This window comes from Marmota monax, unplaced genomic scaffold (assembly GCF_021218885.2).
Source record: "Marmota monax isolate L192 unplaced genomic scaffold, Marmota_monax_Labrador192_F-V1.1 WCK01_AAM20220418_F8-fsc00264, whole genome shotgun sequence".
In the NCBI taxonomy this organism is placed as follows: domain Eukaryota; kingdom Metazoa; phylum Chordata; class Mammalia; order Rodentia; family Sciuridae; genus Marmota; species Marmota monax.
In genome coordinates, this window is record NW_026693143.1 from 1,552,479 (window position 1) to 1,575,479 (window position 23,001).

Genomic DNA, 23,001 nt, shown 5'->3' on the forward strand with positions numbered 1-23,001 from the left:
TTCATTAAGTTACATTCATAATGTATATTTTATGTGTATGTTCATGTAGTTTTATTTCAGAGATGGTCAAAATAGGAAAATTGTTAGTATTATATACAGCCTTATGTTATGAATGCTGGATAAAAGAACCTCTGAAATATTGAATAATTTTTTTATTGTCTTCAACTTTCCTGAAATAATCCTGCTTAGTTTATTATGTTAAGAAAGTATTGAATATTGGGTTTATTTTTGATATAGCATCTGGTATAGGGATATGTGTTAAGATACTTTATTTTTAGAAAAGGAAAATTTAGTTCATGTATATATAAATGTATTGGATTTAAAAAAAAATTCTGTTACATTTCATTGCCTCTTGATGTATGTACAGAGTCTTTCCTTTGACAGTTGTCCTTCCTGCAGGGAACTGTCCTTATTGCTTGAACCTGTTATATGCTTTCCTGAGTTTACTTATACCTTGTTTTATATTTGTGACCCTATCCCCACAGTTTCTGAAATTTGAAATGATCCCTATTCTAATATTCTCTAAATGCCACCTCTTCCATTGATTTTTTTTTTGTACCTCTCCTCTGCCTTGTCAACCATTTACTTATGTATTTGACTCACTTATTTGAGGGAGGAGCTGAATTTTACTGATCTGCATTCCTGTGTCACTTAGTCTGGGGAATTTTTACATAAGGGGAATAAAAATAATTGTTTGTTAAATGGAATTATATCGACTGGGAAAGGTGAGGTGGTAGGGCCTCGACAGTATTTGTGTTAGTTCATACTGAAAGAAGGGAGAGAGAATACATTTGCTCAGTTTTACCTTTTGTTTACCCTCATCTGCAGTTATATTTTTTACTTTATTTGTAGTTTTCTCCAGCATTAATTCTGGAATGACACTGATACATATTTTAGGTGTAGTTGCCATTGGCAGGCAAGTATGGCCCTTTGATAGTCTGTAGTTGTTGACAAATTGTTCTTGGATTTTCAGATATTACAGAGCACTTATCCCATTATTAATGTTAATATATATTTAGTTATGTATTATATGACTCAAATTTTACTGTCAAGATAAACCCTTTAAACATTTTGTTAATAATACAACAAGTTTATACAACTGAAATATTTTATTTCTAGCTTAGCTTAAATATCCCAGTATCATTGTAACCTTTTTCCTTAAATCACATAATTTAATATGATATAGAGAATTTCATTTGGTACTCCCCTCCCACCCAGTTTTGTATTTACATTTTTTTTGTAGGAAATCTTTTGTTTATGTAAAGTACTTGACAAATTCATTCTATTTTAGATAAAAAATTACATATTTTTGTACATCTCACATCCTAGGAAATCAGTTTATATCATGGCAAAATTGTGGTGTAATTATATTAAGAGTTTGCATCGTAACTGATTTTATTTTTCCAATGTATATGCATAAGATATTCTTGTCACTAACATTTGCCATTATTTCTAATTAGAAGAAAGAATCTTTTTATTATGAATTTGTGAAAAATTTTGACTTTCAAAACAAGAAATTTTTGCATTTTTGTTTTATATTTCTTTTCAATACAATTAACTATTAATTTTAGTTTGTTCAGTGACTATTAACTGCAGTGTTCTTTGACACTATGGAACATAATGATGGAGAATAGAAGTGATCTCAGTTCTCAAGAAGTGTCTAATTTGGTTGAGCAGGCAGTCTTAACAACAGTGAAGTATTTAGAGAGTGATGAGGTAGAAGCCTTCTTACAGACCAGAAGTGCAGTGGCGCTAAAAATAAAAATAAAAAAAAGAAAGAAAGAAAGAAAGAAACATCATCTAGATTCTTTTCAGAATGGAGTGTGTCTGAATTGAATTTAGATGTAGATTTCACATAGAAGCCATCAAATTGACTGAAAGGAAAAGATTTTTTTTTTTTTTTTTTTTCGGACTGCAGTGTCATTTTGGGACATTTGTTTTGGTACTTAATATATAATTTCAGCATGGTGTCATATGCCAGTGGCATTTATACACTTAATATGAAAATAATTGTTGTCTATTTAAATTTTTAGCTTGGCTACATACTTGATATTTTTCAGTCTTAGCAAATTTTGAATCTTAATATTTTTTGCACTTTATCAACTATATTTATTTGCTTATAACGCTGCAGAATTACTAGGTAGTAGGCATACCTTATGAATTCCAGTAGTAATTGTGACCCAAAAGTCATTGAGGTGATATTCCCTTTACAGGAATGTTTTTCCCCCTGGTACTGGAGATTGTACTCAGGACCTGCACATGCTAGGCAAATACTCTACTGCTGTCCTACAGTCCCAGCCCCTGATGTTCCCTTTTTGTATGGTGAGACAGATTTTAGAGTGTTGCTGAGCTGATAAAATGAGCTGGGCATGGTTGTGCATGCCTGTAATCCTGGCAACTCAGGAAACTGAGCAGGAGGATCTCAAGTTAGAGGCTAGCCTTAGCAACTTAGGTAGGCCCTAAATAACTTAGCAAGACTTTGTCTCAAAATTAAAAAAAGAAAATATTAAAGTACCCTTGGGTTCAATTCCCCAGTACCAATTAAATAAATATAAAAGTAAAAAGATAAAATGAGTGTGTATGTGATAGGTTTAGGTAGTTACTTTTCTTTTTTTTAAACATTTAAGTTCTTTTAACTTTGTTGGCACTCAAGGAGTTCATTGTAAAATCCAAATCATTAAACTGGCTAGTTTTCATTTTCCAGTAGATAAGTAGTTTTAAAGTATTTGGCTATTTCCTAATTTTCCACAAATTTTTATGGCTTATAATTTGTGTCCTTGGTTAGGATGATTTTTGGAAGATATGTGATGGTTAAGACACATAATCATTTATTTCCATGCAAATGGAATTCTTACAATTGTCAGTATTATAATTGTGACTTTTTTTCTTTAAAGGAGGAATTCAGGGAACTTCGAGAACAGCCAAGTGACCCTCAAGCTGAACAAGAGCTAATTAATAGTATTGAACAAGTATATTTTTCTGCAGACTCATTTGATATTGTCAGATATGAGCTGGAGGTAAAAGAAAACTTTGATTAAAACCTATCAAAAACCTGTTTGGTTCTTGGATTGATTTAATGAGATTTGAATGTTTTTAAGGAGCACTTATAGGTCTATGATTATCATATTGTGCTTTAATGAACTTTGAGCATTATTAAAAGATCCAATTATTTTTGAAAATGTGATTTTAAATACATCTGTAGAGCATTGGTCAGGGAAACATTGCTGTGTTTTTATTTTTCACCTGTTAGCAAATAATATGTTATTGTACTATTTCTGTTTTATATTGGCTAAATATATTTAGAAAAACAGACTTTTGATCATAAATGTGTATTATGATAAAAACCCTTATGCAATGTTGTTTACAATATTACATTTTGAATTTATAGGAACTTCAAAAAATTAGAATTTTAAAATTTGGTTTTAGGTAAAACTAAGTGCAGTACAAAGTCAGTCAGTCCCCAAGTTATTCTGAAGTTTCATTTATCAATTGTTAAGACTTGCAGCCTATTTCCCTATGTGCACAATGGTGTGCATATTTTTGCTTGTTTCCTATATTACCCTCTAAAAGCTGATATAATCCAGAATGTAGTCCCAAAACTGTCACTGTTACATTGTAGAACTTAGTTACCATTTATAATATTTCAGAGGGAAAGTCTTTTTGATTTCTATTGTAGACAAGTAGGGACATATCTGTGGCTGGTAGAGTGGGGGATTAGAGTTAAGAATTTTTCTCACATTTTCCTGGAAACATTATCTTCCAGCTTAGGGACCAGGCACCCCAGTAGTAGTGGGATTTTCTAGGGGTCAGAGTAGCACAGTGAAGGAACAAGGCTGGTGAGGTTTGAAGTCAGACAGTTGTGTAAAAATGATGTGTAGGCTTTTGTGGCTGGAGTCCAGTAAGGGAGGTTGAGAGGACAGGAAAAATGAAGGGCAGTCAGTGTGACAGGTGACAGTGTTCTGAATGCAGATTGTAGTTCATGAGTCAAAGGCATTTAGGTAAATGAAATGAAATTATGCAGTTTATGGTTTTATTCTTTCTTTCTTTTTTTGTATAGAAGCTCCCACCTGTTCTCAATTTGCAAGAATTAGAGGAGTATAGAGACAAATTGAAACAACAGCAAGCTGCAGTAAGTAAAGAATATTTCTTTCTGACAAAACACAATAGAGAGATATAATGTTTGTAGATTTCATGGTTTTAACTAATATATTAAAATAGAAACAAATCCTGTTATTTAACATGACTGAATCAGATAATATATTTATATTAAAATTTTAATACATATGCAGTTTTCCTCATGTTATTTTGATAGATTTGCTCCTAGAACTTGGAGTTCTCTCTGGAATCCTAAATGTGATCAAAGAACTTAGAACTTGTTTTCAGTTTAGTAAGTACCTCAGGCTCTGTGATATGTGCATGACTTCCCTACCTATAATATTGTAATGGAGTATTTTTATCTCACAATTAAGGTCCACATATTTCCTTGAAATAGGTTTATAAAAAGAATACAAGGCTAAGATTTAGAAAGTGTGAATTGTAGTGACTATTTAATTATGGCATTGAACAGATCATTTAACCTTGCTAAAACTCTTTTGTTTTACCTGTGAAGTGATAGGTTAGGCTTGCATTTCCTCTAATGTTGTAAAACCCTGTAATTCTGTAATTTATTTGTGTTGACTGGACTTACTATATGCAGCTCACTAAATAAGATTGTAATATGTGATCTTATTAATATTTTTAAATAAAAGGAACAGTAATAATAAATTTACCTATTTTAATTTAAGGTAGGATTTTTAGTAATATATCTGGCAGATCAAGGACAATGTACTTCTCTTTCCTTTTATACCCAGAGATCTCAGTAGGTGCTGGGGTCTCCTTAGGGGTGGCAGTAGTATGAGTGGGCTTGAAATCAAGAGGACTGTGTAATAAAGTATTGTGCTTTTGGGAAAAAAATCAATTTTAGTGGTAGGTGGCATCTTTTGCCTTCTGTTGGTTTCAACATATTTAAATACATACTCTCTTATATGTGTACTTTATGTGACAGCATTATTTTGAGGATGTTCCTCATCTCATTCCAAAACAGGGCTTTTGGAATTTGCTAAGAGTTGGCTTGAATCTTAGCCTTGCAGCTTATTAACCGTGGGCAAGTACCTGTGACTTTTAAGGTTGCTCATTTGGAACACGAGGATGTATGGAACCTCTCTCGGTGGATAGTCATGAGTCCCTATTGCGATAATAATGTAGAAAAACATTTTGTACACTGTCTGACACAGGGAAGACTAAGTATAAGTACTTTGTCTATGTTTTTTAAAACCCAGTTGAGTAAAATCAATCATTTCTATCTATGCACATCTATAAATACATATATGTCAAAATACATGGTATAGAGCTAGAACTTCCTGATTGCATTTTCTTACTTATGGCTCCTATTTGACTTCTTTTGGTTGTGTTTGTATTATCTTAATTAAGTTGTTATTAGACAGTCCTACTGAATGTTTGAAATTCTTAAAATGATATTTCAGATTAACATTAATCTCTCTTCATTAATTGAAATGTAAAAGCTATTTGAAATTTGATATTCTTAACCTTAGTGGAGGTCTCTTTTCTCGACAAAAGCAATCAATGTTTTATCTAGAAAATAATACATGTAATTCCAAAGATGTTAGATGCAGATTAAGATCATATGAAAGGATTAATGCAGTAGATTAGTATGTGTTCAATGTTTTCTTTTCCCTTGGCCTAGGGTAGGGGAGCCAATTGTGTTTTTTGAGCAGACACTAAATGCCTCTGTATGTCATGCATCCTGCTAGATATGGTGTTTCTGCAGAGTAGTTAGCAGTACTCTTGAAATTGTGGAATAAGAGCCTCATTTTCAAAATCATTATCATTCTAACTTGTGATACTAACATTATTCATGGAATTAACCAACAAAACCTTTGATAGCTTCATAGCTTTCTTTTCAGCTTTTTAGAAGTAGAGGACCAAATGACTTGTCTTTTTACATGGTGCAAAGAATCTAAAGGGTCCAAGCAAGTTCTCTTTCCCAGAGATTATCTCCATAAATTCAGTTGATTAAAAATTTGTCTTAGCAAATTGATTGTTTTAAATCATTTCCTTTGCCCTAAAGAGGTTACATTTTCATGCATGTTTGCTAAATCAGGTAATGACACTCATTAACATTAATAGTAACCATTTATTGAGTTTCTGTTAAGGTGCAGGTACCATGCTATGTGCTTTGTTTACTACCTCTTTTACTAATCTTGTACATAGGGAAATGTGTATGGCCATAACATTGCAATAGCTGCTCTAGAGTTATATTGGGAAGACATATGGAATATTCCTGCAAAAATTTTAAATATAAAAAATATTATAGGAAGTTTGAGACTTTTTCTTACATCTTCTGTTTAATTGTATGTTCTAGGTCTCTAAAAAAGTAGCAGATTTAATCCTTGAAAAACAGCCTGCTTATGTGAAGGTAGGATAATATTTGCTATTTTTAATAATAATTTTTTTTAATGGTGGATTGATTTACACTTGAAACTATTAGAATATTATAATTATTCTTTTGCCTTTAGTTAAACAACATACCCCCGTGTGTGTGTGTGTGTGTGTGGGGGGGGGGGGGGATGTGTGTCTTTTTCATTTGGCAGTTTATCAAAAATGAAGTAAAAGAATACTTTAAGTGATGATTCTAAGCGATGTCTTAGCTTTTCCCAACTTTAGAAGAAGCAGTGAAAATTGCTTCCATTAACTTTGTAACAAATACATAGATCAACAATATAGCAATCTGAAGCAATGACAATGTAAAAATCCGAATTTAAAATATGATAAAATTGAAACTGTTTATCTGAATCTGTGTTTTCATCAGAAAATGAGAGCTTTCAAATTCCATTGAAATATCTACTAGTGTTCATATCAAGATATTCCTTGTCAAAGCATCTTAGCAAACAGAAATCATATTTGTCATAGCCTTTATTACTTTGCAAAGTTCGGTTAGGTAGAAACATGTAAATGGTATTTATTTATTCCTGCCTAAAACAGGTTGGGTCTAGATTTTCTTGTAAGCAATACTGACTAAATATTTTGTCATCTGTCATTGTGAAAATCAGTTGGAAGAAGTCATTTTAAATAACTTTTGAAAAATATACTAACAGTTTTCAAGTTTAGGTATTTTTGTTGCAACTTTGTTTTCTAAAGCTGGCTTTGCTTTGAAACACATGAGGTTTTGTTACAGTACTATGTGAGAAAGAAGGAAAAATAAAACGTCTCAAATAATAACCTGTACTTAATCTTTCCATAGGAACTTGAAAGAGTTACCTCATTGCAGACAGGTCTCCAGTTAGCTGCAGTTATCTGCACAAATGGGAGGAGGTATTGTTTCCAATGATATTTTGTTCTTTAAGCTGGAAAATATTTTAAGAACAAGTATGAAATCTGTCATTGACACTTGTTTTTTAAAATCATGGTTGTAGTTTTTAGAATAGCATTCATTAAATGAACATATGTTATGAACTGAAATTTGCACTAAGAGGATGTGGGAAATATATACAAATCTACTTTTGGGTTAAGAAATATTACTGGCTGTGTATTGTTTAGACTAGGTTTTCCTAAATTATTTGCAATGAAGGACCAGTGTTGTTTTACTTTTCTTTTCACAAACCTGTTACAGGGTATTTTGTAAATGAAATAGAAATAAATTATTAGGAAAAAATGAAACGAAGAAATAATGCAAGACATATAATACAGTCCCAATTTTTTACTATTAGATTCATAAGTAAAATTATTCTGTCAACCTTTGCATTAAGTTTTTAGGTGCTTATTCTCAACTTCTGTACTTTTCTTATAATTTGTGGATTGGCATTAATCCATCTTTCATGTATGAACAGAACTGGTTTAGATAATTACTTATTTGTTAAATTATAGTTTCAAACCCCAGTTTTAATAGTAATGCAGGTCACTAATGGCCTGTAAGTTCTGTGTAAATGGCATTCTTGTTATATTAGAAATATTAATTGTTTATTGTTCACTTTGCAGACACTTGAATATTGCAAAGGAAGGTTTTACTCAAGCTAGTTTAGGCCTTCTTGCAAATCAAAGGAAACGTCAGTTGCTGATTGGACTTCTGAAATCTCTGAGAACTATAAAAACATTGGTATATATAAAACATTGGTATATTGGTCCCTTTTTAAAAAATTAAAACTTAGTTTTGTGATTGAAACAGATTTTACCTTTGATTTTTGTGTTTTTCAGCAAAGAACAGATGTACGCTTAAGTGAAATGCTGGAGGTAAGCTAAAAAGACTTGGAAATTGGGTGATGCTAATAATCTTATATAGAAAAATTATAGTGAACAAAATTCAGACATGCATTTTTCTTGAGTTGATAATTGCTATAAAGAACATTTTTAAACAAGTGAAGGTAATTGCCCTTGAGCCTTTTTCTATCAACATAATACACATTCGTTTTAGAAAAACAAATTTATTTGAGAAAATATTTGCTGTGTACTAACATTGGCATGTTCTCTTCAGCCTTTTGATTGTATTAAATACAAATAGTAGTAACATTAAATTTTTCATCAAACATATATTAGTGATTTATGGGATGTGTGATGTTTTTGTTATATTTAGTATCATATATTAATTAGTTTCCTGCCTGAGCCATCTGTTTTCTCTTTGATGTTTTCTTAGCATTCTGCATCTATCTCTGTCATAATAAGGTTCACTAAAACATAATGAAATATGTGTGTTTTCCCATAATACTTGAGCTCCTTGGGGTAGATACTTTGTCATTATCTTAGCATCCCATGGTTCGAATTGCATCTGTTGAATTTAGATATGAGCATCAGGAACATTTTTTGTGGTTTTCTTATAATCACCCTGTTGCTTCTAAACTGTTACTACTAAACTAGGGTTTGAAAGATCCATTTGAAAAATTCATTTGGTATTAAATTACTATTAGGTGGTAAAATATTCTGAAAATATTAATATTTTCCCTTTTTTTCCAAATTCATTTCTTTAGAAATATTTGATTTCTTGGTGGGTGAATTGTTGGCTCTTGATTATAATACAGTATGTACTATTTTGGAACAGTTTATTTACACATTAGAGTAAGATGCTATGTTAACAGCTAAGGAATCCTTTCAGAAGCAGCTTATAATTCTGTATAGACTTTACACATAAGTGATGGTCTCAAAGGGATGTTATTGTGTATTTGAGGGAACATTTTATATATATATATATATATATATATATATATATATATATATATTAATGCATACAGTTTGGGCCTAGAGTTAGTTGCCTCTTTTTATTTTGTTTTCTATCTATTTTTGGTGTTCTAATCTTTATTTAAGAAGAATTAGAAGTTTTTGATTCTGTATTGTTGGGTTAGAGTATGAAAAGAGATGTGTTTTTATCAGGGGTTTTAAGAAAAATGTTTCCAATGATGTGACTTCTGTTGCCATTCTCTTAAGGAGGAAGACTATCCAGGAGCTATTCAGTTGTGCCTGGAATGTCAGAAAGCTGCCAGTACTTTTAAACATTATAGTTGTATAAGGTAAGGTAATATAAAAAATTTAAAGCTGATTTTTGTCAATTTTTTAATGTAGGAATTGTGTAACATCCAATGTTAATTAGCATTGAAGGTTAATACAGAGAGCAGTGTTCTAGTTTGGTATTCATGTTTATAAATGGGAAGTACAAGAAAATTATAAATAACAGTTTTTCAGGTGTGAAAGATCAAATGCTTTTCAATCCTACCTCCTTTATCACCTCATTGAAACTCTTTTTTTATGTACTTTCCAGTTTGATTTATGTCATTTTTATAGAATAGTAGAAAATAATAAATTAATCTGCTCACATTTTCCTTGAATCTCTTAGGAATTGTTCCTCCTTAACTGTGTCCATCATACAAATGTTGAGAGTATTATTGCAGCTAGTTTTTAAGATCCGGATGGTTCAAGTATTTGGCTCGTCATCATAAGTCTTTTAGAAAATTTAAATATGATTTCAGTTCATGTAACAATCGTTTTTGTAATACTTGATTATGTATTTAATGTGTTACATGTCTTATTTAAAATAGCAAAAGTGGCTGCCACATCTTTTGCTGTTAGTTCTGACTTTATTAATAGAGTTTTGGTTTGCTTAAAATAAAGGGTTTGCATTACTTCTTGAGATAGTACATTGGGAAAGCTCTAATTCTACCTTTAATTTCTATCATTCCTCCCAAGCCATCCCAAATAAACACACAATCTAGGTAAAATAGAGTGCTTGTCAAGCAAATCCAGTTTCAAGTTAAATCGATACCTATCTCAGAATGCAACTCTTTTTTTTCCCCTTTTCTGGAAATTCTGGCAGTCAGTCAACATAATTCACTGATGTTACAGATGTCGATTTTTAGTATATGAACAATGGAAGGATTATGGTAGAAAAACATTGATAAAGGTTAGAATTTTTTTTCTTTTAATATACTCTCATAGGTCTTGGCTGAATAGAGGCTAAGAGCTAGTTATTTTCCACTAGAGATTCTATTTAAATATTCATTATATTTTTTCCTTAGGATTATGCAGCTTGAAGTAATGCACTTTTTTATTTGATTAGGATTTACATAGTTGTGTAGCACCAGTGATACTTTGGTTTTATTTGAGAGTGATTAACTGTTATTACTAAAATTTTGGTGACATCATTTATACTTATTAGATTGAATTGATAATTAGTTCTAGTATGTTGAATGTATTTGGAAATTTCTAGCAAGGCTTTCTAGGAAAAAAGCAACAACAGAATATCCATTTAATTTGTTTTGTGGTGGTTATCTGGTAACAGTGATAATAGCTTGTTTAGTGATTAGAAATGATTCAGGCAGTTATTTATTTACTGAGCATATTTACACCAGGTTTCTTGTTTTGAAATTGGTAGTTTAGTGGTGAACCATACACAAAATAACCAATAAAAATCTCTGGCTTTATAGAGGACGTTATCTATAGAAGAAGGACTTGCATTGAAGCAGACACAAATAGAATTGGGCCTGAGAGAGGAGGATCTTGAGCACACAGTGGAAGCATTGGTATCTAACTCGTCTTTCAGGGTCAAGACTAAGGAAGATCTGAAGGAGGAACAGGAGGAGTTGGGGAAAGATGTAAGGAGTTGGGAATGGGAAATTATGGGTCCCATGAATAAAATCTTTGTTATAGAGATATTAAGCAAAATGAGGACTGAAAATATCTATCTGTTGGATTATGGCAACAAAGAAGTCATAGTTGAACTTTAGAAGGACAGATTTTGTGGGAGTGGGTGAAGTATAAGATGAAGAAATTTTGTGAAAAGGAGAGAGATGGAATTAAGCAGAGAAACTTGAATATTTGAAAACTTTTGGGAAAGAGTGAGAGGTTGGAAACAAAATAGAGAACATAATAATATATTATGACTTTGCAGGGGATTATAGCAGGGATTGACTTTGTAAAGGTCACCATCTATTATAATGGGAAAGAATGAATGGGAATTTGGTAACAGGAAATTGAGGGAGCAGGTTACATATTGAAACTGTATTTTCCATTAGTTAAAAATTTGATTTTAGCTTGCTAAAGTAAATATCTTTCATGGAAAAGTTAGCTATAAAAATGTCTTTGAAAGAAATTATTTGGACTTCTTAAAGTTAGCATGAAAAATAGAATTCACATATTTGCTTCTGCATAAAGAAGCACCAAGTAATATCTAGTAAAGTCTCAAATTGTGTGACATGCAATGCCAAGTAATATCATGCTGTACCCGGTTGGTTGCAAAATAAAGGAAAACTGGTACCTTGTCTGTACCTTATATCTTCCTTGAGATGTGCTGTGTTCTAGCATCTTTAATAAAAGCAACTGTAACACCAGTTTTGTTCACGTTTATGACTGACAGGGAATATCTTGCATTATGTGACAATTCTTGAGTTGATTGACAGAGTCATATAGTTGGGATTTGCTGGGAATAAGAATCAGAATGTGTTTATGTTAAAGTGTCTCTGAATAAAGCGTTTACTTTCTTTTTCACTTAAAATTTATTTAAATTAGTTTCAAGAAAAGTTATTCTGAAAAGACAAAACTACTTTAGAATTTTTTATTTCATTTGAGAAAAATTACTTGAGGGATTCCAAGAACATGCTGTAGCATGTGCTGGAAAGTTTATGTACTTTTGGAATTAGTTTGTTGAGTACTTTACTTTTAACATGAATGTATTTAATTTCTCATAATCTTTCAAGTATCTTGACAGTTTCATGAAAATTGTTGATTGTAGAACTTCTTTAAGTTGTATAGCAGATGGGCACAACTTTTAATTACAAATGTGTCAGTACTAGGGACTTTTCTTCTTTATTACAAGATGTGCCTGATTTCTTTTTCTCTAAGCTCAGGCCAGGGACCACCAGGAAGCTAACTTCAAGTAATGTTTGAATATTGAATGTTACTGCTGGGTCAGCAGGCCAGTTAGCTAGGGCTATTGCCTTGACCCTGAGTCCTCATTGCTTGATCTGCTTGGATCAAGTTATTGATATCACACTACTCGGATATTCCCTGCTCTCTTCTTCTTTTAAATTGTTTTTTATGCCTTCTTCTCTGTGATGCTGTTTAAAAATAATGTAAAATAATATCTGCACTTGGCAAAAATCATAATATTTAATGAAAATGGTCTTAAAGAAAAAAGTAAAGTTTTTTTTTTTCTTGCTATAACCACTTTTTCTTTTATTACTCCCTGGAATAAATCACTTCAACTGCTTATAAATTTTTTTCTTTGTAGCTTTCATTATAAATACTGCACTAAAATATCATTTTCTTGACTTATCACTGTAGTTGTCTATTGATATCCTCTGTTTATTCCCCAAAACAAAATGTTAATAAGAGATAGGATTTTCGTGTATTTCCTGTACTTTTTTTCTCTTCTCCGTCTTCCAGGAATTTCTGAGCACACTAAGGACACAGATCTGGCTAGATCCAAAGTGATCTTAGAAGTTTTGTTAAAATGAAAACATATCTGATTTAAAGGTCATATAGACACTTCCTGGTACCTTAGGGTTGTTAGTTTATCTTCACAGAATTTGGAAATCAGGTTTTCTTTGAGGTCATTGATATTTTCTCTGCTTCTTGTGAATAGATTAAAACTACTAGAAGAGAGTTTAATTTAAGCAAACTATAATTTTTAGTTTGCTTAAAATTATAGCATTTAGCATTGTAAGTCCACTTAATGTTCATGCTAAGAGTTTTAGAATTTCCCTGAACCACTAAAAGATGATAACGTTGAGCAGGTATCTGTTAGTCATCTTTGTTTCTCTATGACCAAAATAACTGACAAGAACAGCTTAGAGGAGGTAATATTTACTTTGGCTCATGATTTCAGGGGTTCTTTCAGTCCATGATTGGGGGATTTTATTGCCCTGGGCCTGAGGTGAGACAGATCATCATGGATGAAGGGCAGTGTGTAAGAAAGTTGCTCACTTCATTGTAGTTGGGAAGTAGTGATAGAGAGGGAGGAGCCAGGGGTTTAAGATATAATCCCTAAGGGTATACTCCAAGAAACCCACTTCTTCCAGCCACATTCTACCTGCCAACAGTGAACACCTATTACAGTGTCCTTTCAGGTTATTAATCCATAAAATATATTAATCCCTGATTAGATTTTGTTCTCATCATCTAACTACTTCACCTCTTGCTTTTGAAGATACTTTATATCCTGATTATAAGAGGGTGTACAACATATAAATGAATCAGGAAACCTTAGAGTTGGAAGCAACCCTTTCGACCTAGCCCACCTTTATACAGGAAACTGATGCCCAGAGATGTTAAGGGACTTAAATCACATGGCTTGTTACTAACAGAACTTGGAAAGATCAATATGATGCTAATTATCCCTTCACCATCTTAAAATTTTGTACAAATTCAACCATACAAAAAGACAATTTATTTTCACCCTTTCTCGGACTAATTTTTGCTGGAGTGCATATCCTAGAGCAGCTGTATAAAAACACTATTATTAGTTATTTATAGATGTTATCTTTAATATTTTCTGTAGTGATGGCAAAAATGCTTCTGTAGAATTGTTCAGTGCTCTGTAGAATTGTTCAATTCATTCAATTTAGCTTGAAGATAGCTTTTAAAAGCTTTTAGCTTTCTGTTTTAGGACTAGTGTTTTTTTTTTTTTTTTTTTTACCATAATGTAGCTTTTATTTATCAAAATGTTTATGAGTAGATCCTTTTAGCTTATTTTGATTAATTGAAATGGCTTGAATTCACATTTCTAAATGATAGCTAAGGACTTTAAAAGCTATACAGTTAATGTCCATTTCTTGATCATGTAATTTTTATATATGTCTATTTGATTAGTAGTCAGTTGTTATCAAACTGTGGTTGTATATTTTGAAAGCCTTTTTAATAAAACCAAATTATTTAATTTATAGATTTTATATTTATAACCCTGTGCATTCTTTACGTTATGATGTTTGCATTTTGTTAATACATAAGATATAGAGTAATTTAACTATAAATTAGAGCAGCAATGAAAACAACAGAGATTTGTGATAATTTTATAAATAAGCACTAACACATTTATTTTTTAAATAGAGAGGCTGAAAAAATTAGTCTCATCTAGGAATGAATTTGAATATACTTCTTTTCCCTCCAAACTCAGTATATTCCCCTTAAAGAAAATGTTTGTAGGTGCTGAGTTACTGTCATTCCAGTTGCCCTTGCCTTTCAGCATCTGTGTCCCTAGCTTCAGCCTTGGGTATACTTTTAAACTCCATCTGGTAGAGCAGTAGATCTAGCTTTAGCTGTGGTCATATTTTTCTTTTGCTGAAGCATCTGTAGACCCAGAGTCTAATATGGTTTTTCTTCCCCTAAAACAATTTCCTCCCTTTCTTCTATTTCTGCAGTTTCATTTGTTGAGGCAGAAAATAGGGCCTAAAGGAATAATAGTCAAATGTTGCTATTTTTCTTCAAATTACAAATTTGATTCAGTAGATGTTATTACCTGCTCTGAGTTGGGTAGTGTGTTTTGTTCTAGGGAGTTACTAGGGAATAAGTGACAGTCTCTTGGAGACTTGCACCTTGGAGTTGTAGTCATAGGTATTCTTTACTGTAATACACGGTTCTGTGAAAATTATGGAAGCTTTTGGTGAGCAGGGGTAGACTTTCCAGAGAAGATGGCATTTGAGTTGGGCCTGGAAAGATAGAAGGGCATTTGCCAGTAAAAAAGAGAGGAGGATACTCTACTTATTGTGAATGTTGGTTTAAGAATAGGAAGTTTGAAAATATGGGGTTTGGCAGAGTTGCACACAGTCCATATAAGCTAAAATATAAGCATTAAAAAGTGAATGGAAATTATTTTTTCATTTCAGATTGTTCAGGGACTTTCCGTAGTAATTGGCTTTATCTTTAGAGTTTAATGGGGAACCACCAAAGTTTTTTTTAAAGTAAGACATTCATGTGATTTTATTTCTGCTTTACTTAAGAGCTGCAAACTTCTTTGTTTTTAGAGACCAAATAGGTAACATAAAAATGATGATAACAGATGTAAACCAGCAGGGAATGGCAGGACCCATTGAACTAGAGTATACTTGTTTTGCCCAAAGCCTTTCCCAAGCAGGCTATTTAAAAACACTCTGTCTGCCAAACACATAGAATATTGACCAAATCCAGTGTGAAGTTAGACCCATGTCTAGACCCATGACAGCATTTTGAAGAGTGTTGTACAGTGTCTGTCAAATAAGATGGATGTATGGGGTGTATACCTTACATATGGAGACTTATTAAGAGGGTATTATAACAATTCAAGCAAAGGTGATAATGCTTGAATGGGACACAGAATTGAGAAAGTATTAGCATAGGTGGATATGGGGAATACTGAAATGAAATGGTAGAGTCATCAGGATTTGATTATTGGTTACATATGAAGAGAGGGAAGAATTACATATGACACTGAGATTTTGAGCTTGAATTAAATGAATGTGATGCTAAGAAAGAAACTCTTAAGTGATAAAAGATACTGATATTTCTAAGGTTTTATTTTATTTTTGCTTGACACAAAATAATTGTACATATTGATAAGTAACCATTATTCTACTGCGCGTATCACTTTTCTACTCTCAACTTCTGTGAGGTCCACTTATTTATAAGATTCTGCATATTAGTGAGATCATGTGGTGTTTGACTTTTTGTACCTGGCTCATTTCACTTAATATAATGTCCTCCAGACATCCATGTTGTCACAAATGACAGGATTCCATCCATTTTTCTGGCTGCATAGTATTGCATTGTGTATATACACTGCATTTTCTTCATCCCTTGATCTGTTTGGTTTTGTTGGAGAATTTATTTAATTCTTTCTAAGCAAAAGGCACTATCATGTCTGTCCCTTTTGGGATATTATTTTAGAGTCTTTAGCTCTTCTTTCATTCATTCATTTATGCATGTATGCACTGTTTTTTTGGACAGGAGTTGTCCTAGAATCATTTTTTAAGGAAAATCTCAATAGTACTTACAAGTATTCCCTTAACCTTATATGTGGATTTGTTTGAATGTCAGTTATAAATTCTGGTTAGAGATCTTCATTTTTCTAACAAGGCATCAACCCTATATTGGTGATTGTCAGAGATTATAGTTTGTCTACTCTTTAGCTTTTACTGAAGAATATAATTACCAATTTTCCTGAACTTCTAACCAAAAAATGCTTATGGTAAACAGTATTTGTAGAAAATAATCAAATTTCTCTCTGGGTTTAGGACATTTATCTTTGAGACCATCAAAAATTGGGTACTTGTATTATTTTGGTTTTACTTTTTAACAAATTGCTTTATGTATCTCCTTCCTCCTCCCCCTCCTCTCTTTCTCTCTCAGTATCTCCTCAGCATATATTGAAAGGCTCTGTAAAAAGCCACTGCAAGGAGCCTGTTATTGTATATAATGGAAGGATGTGATGTGGTCAGGCTGTTAGCCTTTGGGGATAAAATGTCCCCTTTATCAAAACTCTTGCAAAAAATTTCTCTCAGAACTTAATGACAACAAAAAAAATTTCTTTTTTGTTTTTTTGTTGTTGCTTCTTTCCCTTGTAAATTAATGGTAGGTTTTGATATTATGAATGCCAAATTGTGTACTATGGCTTTCCTTCTTTGCTCTGACTGATAAGGCATTTGAGATTCAAATTTATCATCAGCAGCTAAGAATTGTAAAAAACCTATATCAGTTTTTTAATTAAAATACTTTATTTTGTTAGATTTCATCAATTTGTTTTAGTGATGAGACATAACAATTTACACATGTCAGTTTTAAGATTTTGCTTAGTACAAATAATGCTGCAAGGATCATATATGCATATAGCCAGGACTAGAACTGCTGAAGTAAGAGTGTGTGTCGAGTTTCAGCGGATGTAGTTTTCCCAAAATGTTGTATCAGTTTCCTCTTCTTTGCTCCAAATCCTTGCCAACGTTTGGTAATAGAATCTTGATTTTTAAAAAATATTTTGGGCTATTCTGGTTGTAACACAGATACCTATCATAAGTTAAATGGCCTTTTCTTTTCAGAGGTTTTTAAATAGGATAGGTACAACATTATTTTGACTCTCATGTTATTACCAGTATTTCTAGACTATGACATTTAATATTTTGTTTGGTATATCCATGCATATTAATGTTAATATGCTTGTGAACTCAATATTTTTAGGATTATGAGACCTCAAAAAATACTAGAATTTTTTTTTTGTTGTTGTTGCTTTAACTTGATTTTCCTGAATGACTAATGAACTCAAGTGCCTGTTTATGTATTTATTGTCTGTTGGATCATTTTGGTGAAAATCATATTGAAGATTTTAATCTATTAACATGGTATATACTTCCATGTATCTAACTCTAATTTTGTCTTGGCATTGTACAGTTGGTTTTTTAAAATAATATATTTTTAAAAATTCATTTTCTAATTCCTTGTTACTGCTCTAGAGAGATTAATTTTTTTTATTTTTGAAATTTTACATTTTATTTGAATTATAGTTTTTATCTTTAAAAATTAATTTTGAATTCTTAAATTCTTAGTTCTGTGTATAGATTCTTTAGGATTTTCTTCTTACACAATTCTATTGATGCTAGTATTGACTCATTTCTTTCTTTCTTTTATGTGATTTCTTTTTCTTTATTGCAGTTACTGTAGAATCATCAGTACATCTTAAGTGCTCATACCACTGGTATTTGTTGATTATTTCTTCAGCTGACGTATTTAGCACTTAAGTTTGTCTCTTTTTTAAGATAGACATATCTAACTCTGTTTTATTTAATAGTGAGCTGAATTCAAAGCTGCAAGATACTTTAGAACAAATTGAGGTAAGAAGGAGTTTTGTCATAAATTACTTTTTCATTTCAGAAATTTTTGAATAGTTTAGGTTCAGCATTATGTTTTGATTTCTGTCATTACCAGTGTTTCTAAATAACCATATTTAGTCTGTTGTTTTCATTTGGAGTATCTACTCATGGTCAACTTAGTGTTAATCTACTTTTAAACTCAATAATATTTTAGGGACTATTGGGCCTCAAAAAAAGGACTTGAAAATAACATCATTTTAGAAAAAATCTCCAAATTGTTTGTAATAGGTATATTTTCATGTAAATTACATGATTTCCAAAATACTTGCCACATTTTAGTTACATTTTTATCAACTGCTTCTCTTTTTTAGTTGAGTGAGTTAACTTGACTTATGAGTAAATATTGCCTGATCCAAATACTCTGCAGAGTATTCTATTCATTAAACCCAATAAGAATTATTTGATTTCTTTTAATATTTTACTTTATTGCTTTTCCTTAAAAGAGTGCTTATGAAAGTTAAAGTTGGACTTTAAAATGACGCTTTTTATGAAAGTAGTCTTTGGTCATAAATACAATTATTTGCTAATTGTAATAAATTCTAACTTGATAGTCAAAAAAACAACTGCTTATCCCTTACATGGATAGTTCCCTGTATATTTTTAATGAAGGCTTTCTATTGAGAGGTTAGTATTTTTTCACTCTTAATATAAATATTATTCTATACATATTTAGATAATTATTATTTTAAAATGACATTATTGAAGTAGAAAGCCATAAACAAAGTAGTGCTTTTAGGTATAAAACCTTAAACGCTGTGGTTTATACTTTCAAAGGCATTATTTTGTTGAGAATTACTTTTTTAGAGATTACATAAAGGTGGTTGTTATTGAATAGTTTCACAAATTCAGTTCTTATAATTGTAATATTTTAGCAAATGTTTGAGGAAACAAAATTAAGAAAAAGTAAAAAACAAGATTCCTTAAGAAACTTATTTTGTTTACCTTGAAACTCTAGGCAGAGTTTTAAGACATAGAAATTGATGCTAACAACATTGCAGTAAGCTTGGTTATAGTTGCTTATAAATTGTAACTTTAATTTGTTTATAATTTTATTTAAATTTAGTATTAAAACTACCAAATCCAGTGTGACCATAAATATATTGAGATATTGTTAAAAGTGACAGAATGGTTTTAATATATTCTTTTTGATAACAATTACTTAACCACCTCTTCCTCTTTTAATTAATAGGAACAATTGGATGTAGCTCTTTCCAAAATCTGCAAGAATTTTGACATTAATCATTATACCAAGGTTCAACAAGCTTATCGACTTCTTGGAAAAACACAGGTTAGTTTTTAAAAGGATGTTCCATTTTTTTATTAATCATAAATCTACTTTCAAGATTTAAGTCAGAATATAATAACTAATGTAGTATCCTTGAAGCATTTTATTTAACAAAGAACATTTTTATACTGAATTAACATTGGTAACATGATTGCTTACATGGAGTGTATGTAGTGTGATTAAACATTATAGAAGTTTATTTTGAACTGTGAAGTGTTTGTCAGGTTTAGCATTTTCACAATTTTGTATAAGTTTTAAGAAAAAAGTTCATCTTAAGATAATTCAGGGGGGATGACATGTACTTTCTTTGACCTCAGCTCTTGATCCTGAAACATGGCTTTCTAATGTGGGGTTTCATTTGTCCCTAGATAAGCTGGCACAACTCTCTTAAAATGGTGTGTAAACTTGTGTACATTTATCTTTTAAAACAGGCCTATTGCATTCATCAGATTTTTCAGAGGATTCTGTTATTCCCCAAATACCATAACTCCTCTTGTAATACATGACTTTGCACACTCTTATGTTCAAAGACTTCCTTGAAGAACTTGGAACAAGGGCCATGATTTGAAAATTTATTGTATTCTCTGTATATACAGAATTGTACATTTACACTTACTACATTTAATCATGATAGGTGTTAAATGTTTTCTTCTCTGAAGTGGTCTTCTCTCCTAAAAGGAAATTTAATATTTCACCTAACCATTTAAAATTTTTACATTTTAATATCTTAATTGTTGTACCTTCTGACTTTTCACATCTTGGTTGTACTTGGACGGAAAAATACAAGAAGAAAGATATGTTAATTTTGAGATACATATATAAAGACCTTCAAAAATAAAATTATGATTTCTAAGTTTCTTCTGAAGATTTTTTTACCTTCATTTAATATGTATTGGTACCTGCCAGATGCATTACTCTCGTCCTCTGAATATTAGCCCTTATGTATATTCTAGTGAGGGATATGAGCATTCAAAAAATAGATGCGTATGCTGTCAGGTGATAACAGTTGCTACGGAGAAATATAAATTCAGGATAAGCGAATAGAGTGATGGAAAGTACTTCTTTGTATAGGATAGGAAGTCAAGAAAAGCTTCTCTGAGAAGGAAGCTATTGTAGAGTGTCCTGAATGAAGTAAGAGAATGAATATGTGATGGCAGAGAGAATCCAGAGGTGTGATATACCACAGCACATTTATACAGAGCAGGATGAGTACCAGTTAGTTACAAATGCAGAGCAATAGAACAGTTCACTATTCAGACTTGAGTGGTATAGTGTCATGGTTATATGAAGGGTTATCTGCAAATAATCCATACTACAATTAATTCTGGGAATGATGGCAATCTTTGTATTATAGTTATAATTGATGAAGATTTTTTCCTGTGTTTTTGTAATCTGTTGAACTTTATTTATTTTAAGAAAATGAAATTATACTGTACCTATTTTCTTTCCACAGACTGCAATGGATCAACTTCATATGCACTTTACCCAAGCCATTCACAATACTGTGTTTCAAGTTGTCCTTGGTTATGTGGAATTATGTGCAGGAAACACTGATACAAAATTCCAAAAGCTGCAATATAAAGATCTCTGTACGGTGTGTAGTAGCTTAAATACTTACTGTTCATATGTCTGTCTCCTGTGTTTTAAATTTATATTTCCAATTTTTTTTGCACCTACTATTTGAAGATGCTACTATAATAAAAACAAGTATAGTTTGCTAAAAGTTTATTTTTTCTTCCATATTATTCTTTCTTTTTTAGTATTTTTATAGTTGTTGATGGAGCTTTATTTTATTCATTTATTTTTATGTAGTGCTGAGAATTGAACCCAGTGCCTCACACATGCCAGGCAAGTGCTCTGCTACTGAGCCACAATCCCAGCCCTCCAATATTATTCTTTTCCTCAAAAACTAAAGACTCAGTCATACAAATGCATAGAGGTTGCTGAGATTGAAGTGCAGTTGCTTCAAAATTGGTTGTCTACCCTCTTATAGCTTCTTTTATTCTATCTCTGATAGTTCTCTTCTGTGATTGCATCTGGAGTGCTTCTAAGCAGTTATCTTTGTTCAGTCTTTCCATGTGTATACATGCACTCCTGTCAGTATCTGTAACCACTTTTCTTTTTCATTCTTAAAGAAACATTAAGTCTTTAGGTAGCAGAACCCAACAGATGAACAGTAGATGAATTCATGCTTTTTCAGAAGTAGGTCTTGCTGGTAGAGTATGAAGAAAAGAGAATAATGATCAAGTTGGAAATTGTAGTGTCATTTTTTTTTTTTTTTTAGGGAAGACTGGGAAGAAGCAGGATGCAGTCGGAAATCATGCATTCTGTTTGATACCTGTTAAATATGTAGGTAGATATGCTGAGGTTAGTCTAGGGATATCAAGGCTAAACTTAGAGATTTGAGAGTCATCAACACATTGTATTTAAAACTATGATACTGGAAAAGAAGATTGGGGAAAGGGTTGATGGTATAGGTTAAGAAGACACTAGGGCTATTAGCTTTATGACTTTCAGGATGTAGGTAGGGGAGGAGAGACTGGAAGAATATGAGAGCAGCTGGGAAGACAACTAAGATATGGTGGTGTCATAGTTCATGAAGAAGGAAGTGTTGTAAGAAGAATGAAGTGTAAACTATGCCAGGTACTGCTGTCTGAAGATGGTGATATTCTAGAACTAGATACTTGATTTGACAATATGGAAGTTGTTATGGAAGTGGTCTCTCATTCTAGCCTAAGAGTATTCTTTGTTTCTTAGTAGAGAGTTTTTTTTTTTTCTTTTTTCTGTTCCTTCACCCCCAAACTGGGGATTGAACACAGGTGTCCTCTACCACTGAGCTACATTCCCAGCTCTTAATTTTTAATTTTGATACAGGATTTCACTGTGTTGCTGAGGCTGGCCTTGAACTTGGGATGCTCATCCTTCAGCCTTCAGCCTCCAAAGTCACTGGGATTACAGATGTGCACCACCATGCCAGGCATTATTTATTTTTTTTCTTGATGTCTACTCAGGAAATTGTAGCAGTTCTAAGAAATATATATATTCTCTTTTATGGTTGTGTCTATGAATTAGTATGAAAGTAAGGTAATCCTTATTTGTCAGTGAGTTTGTAAAAAGTGCAGGTTGTGTATCTAATGAGAACTAGAGAACTTTCCTTACTTGAAAACTACAACTAATATTCTGGAAGGATGTGCTTATATGTGGTATATTAAAAATTAGGTTAATAATGACTTGTTAATATAGCTAAAATATCTTTTTAAAATAATTTCATAAATCATGAAGACTTTCACAAATATTATTTAAGTGTAATATAGTTTCATAATTATATCTTTAAATATAGCCATCATA

General features: G+C 31.7%; 1 protein-coding gene across 2 annotated transcripts in view; it reads left to right on the forward strand.

Moving 5' to 3' along the window:
• The window catches only part of Vps50 (VPS50 subunit of EARP/GARPII complex), a 116,354-nt gene that overhangs the window by 13,379 nt on the left and 79,974 nt on the right, over positions 1-23,001 (forward strand). For both annotated transcript variants that reach the window (XM_046455189.2, XM_046455191.2), the window contains exons 3-12: positions 2,895-3,017; positions 4,058-4,129; positions 6,422-6,475; positions 7,301-7,371; positions 8,035-8,152; positions 8,251-8,286; positions 9,472-9,554; positions 18,287-18,329; positions 19,558-19,656; positions 21,107-21,247. In XM_046455189.2, coding sequence (XP_046311145.1) covers positions 2,895-3,017; positions 4,058-4,129; positions 6,422-6,475; positions 7,301-7,371; positions 8,035-8,152; positions 8,251-8,286; positions 9,472-9,554; positions 18,287-18,329; positions 19,558-19,656; positions 21,107-21,247 — 840 coding nt within the window. The remainder of the gene's footprint in view (positions 1-2,894; positions 3,018-4,057; positions 4,130-6,421; positions 6,476-7,300; positions 7,372-8,034; positions 8,153-8,250; positions 8,287-9,471; positions 9,555-18,286; positions 18,330-19,557; positions 19,657-21,106; positions 21,248-23,001) is intronic.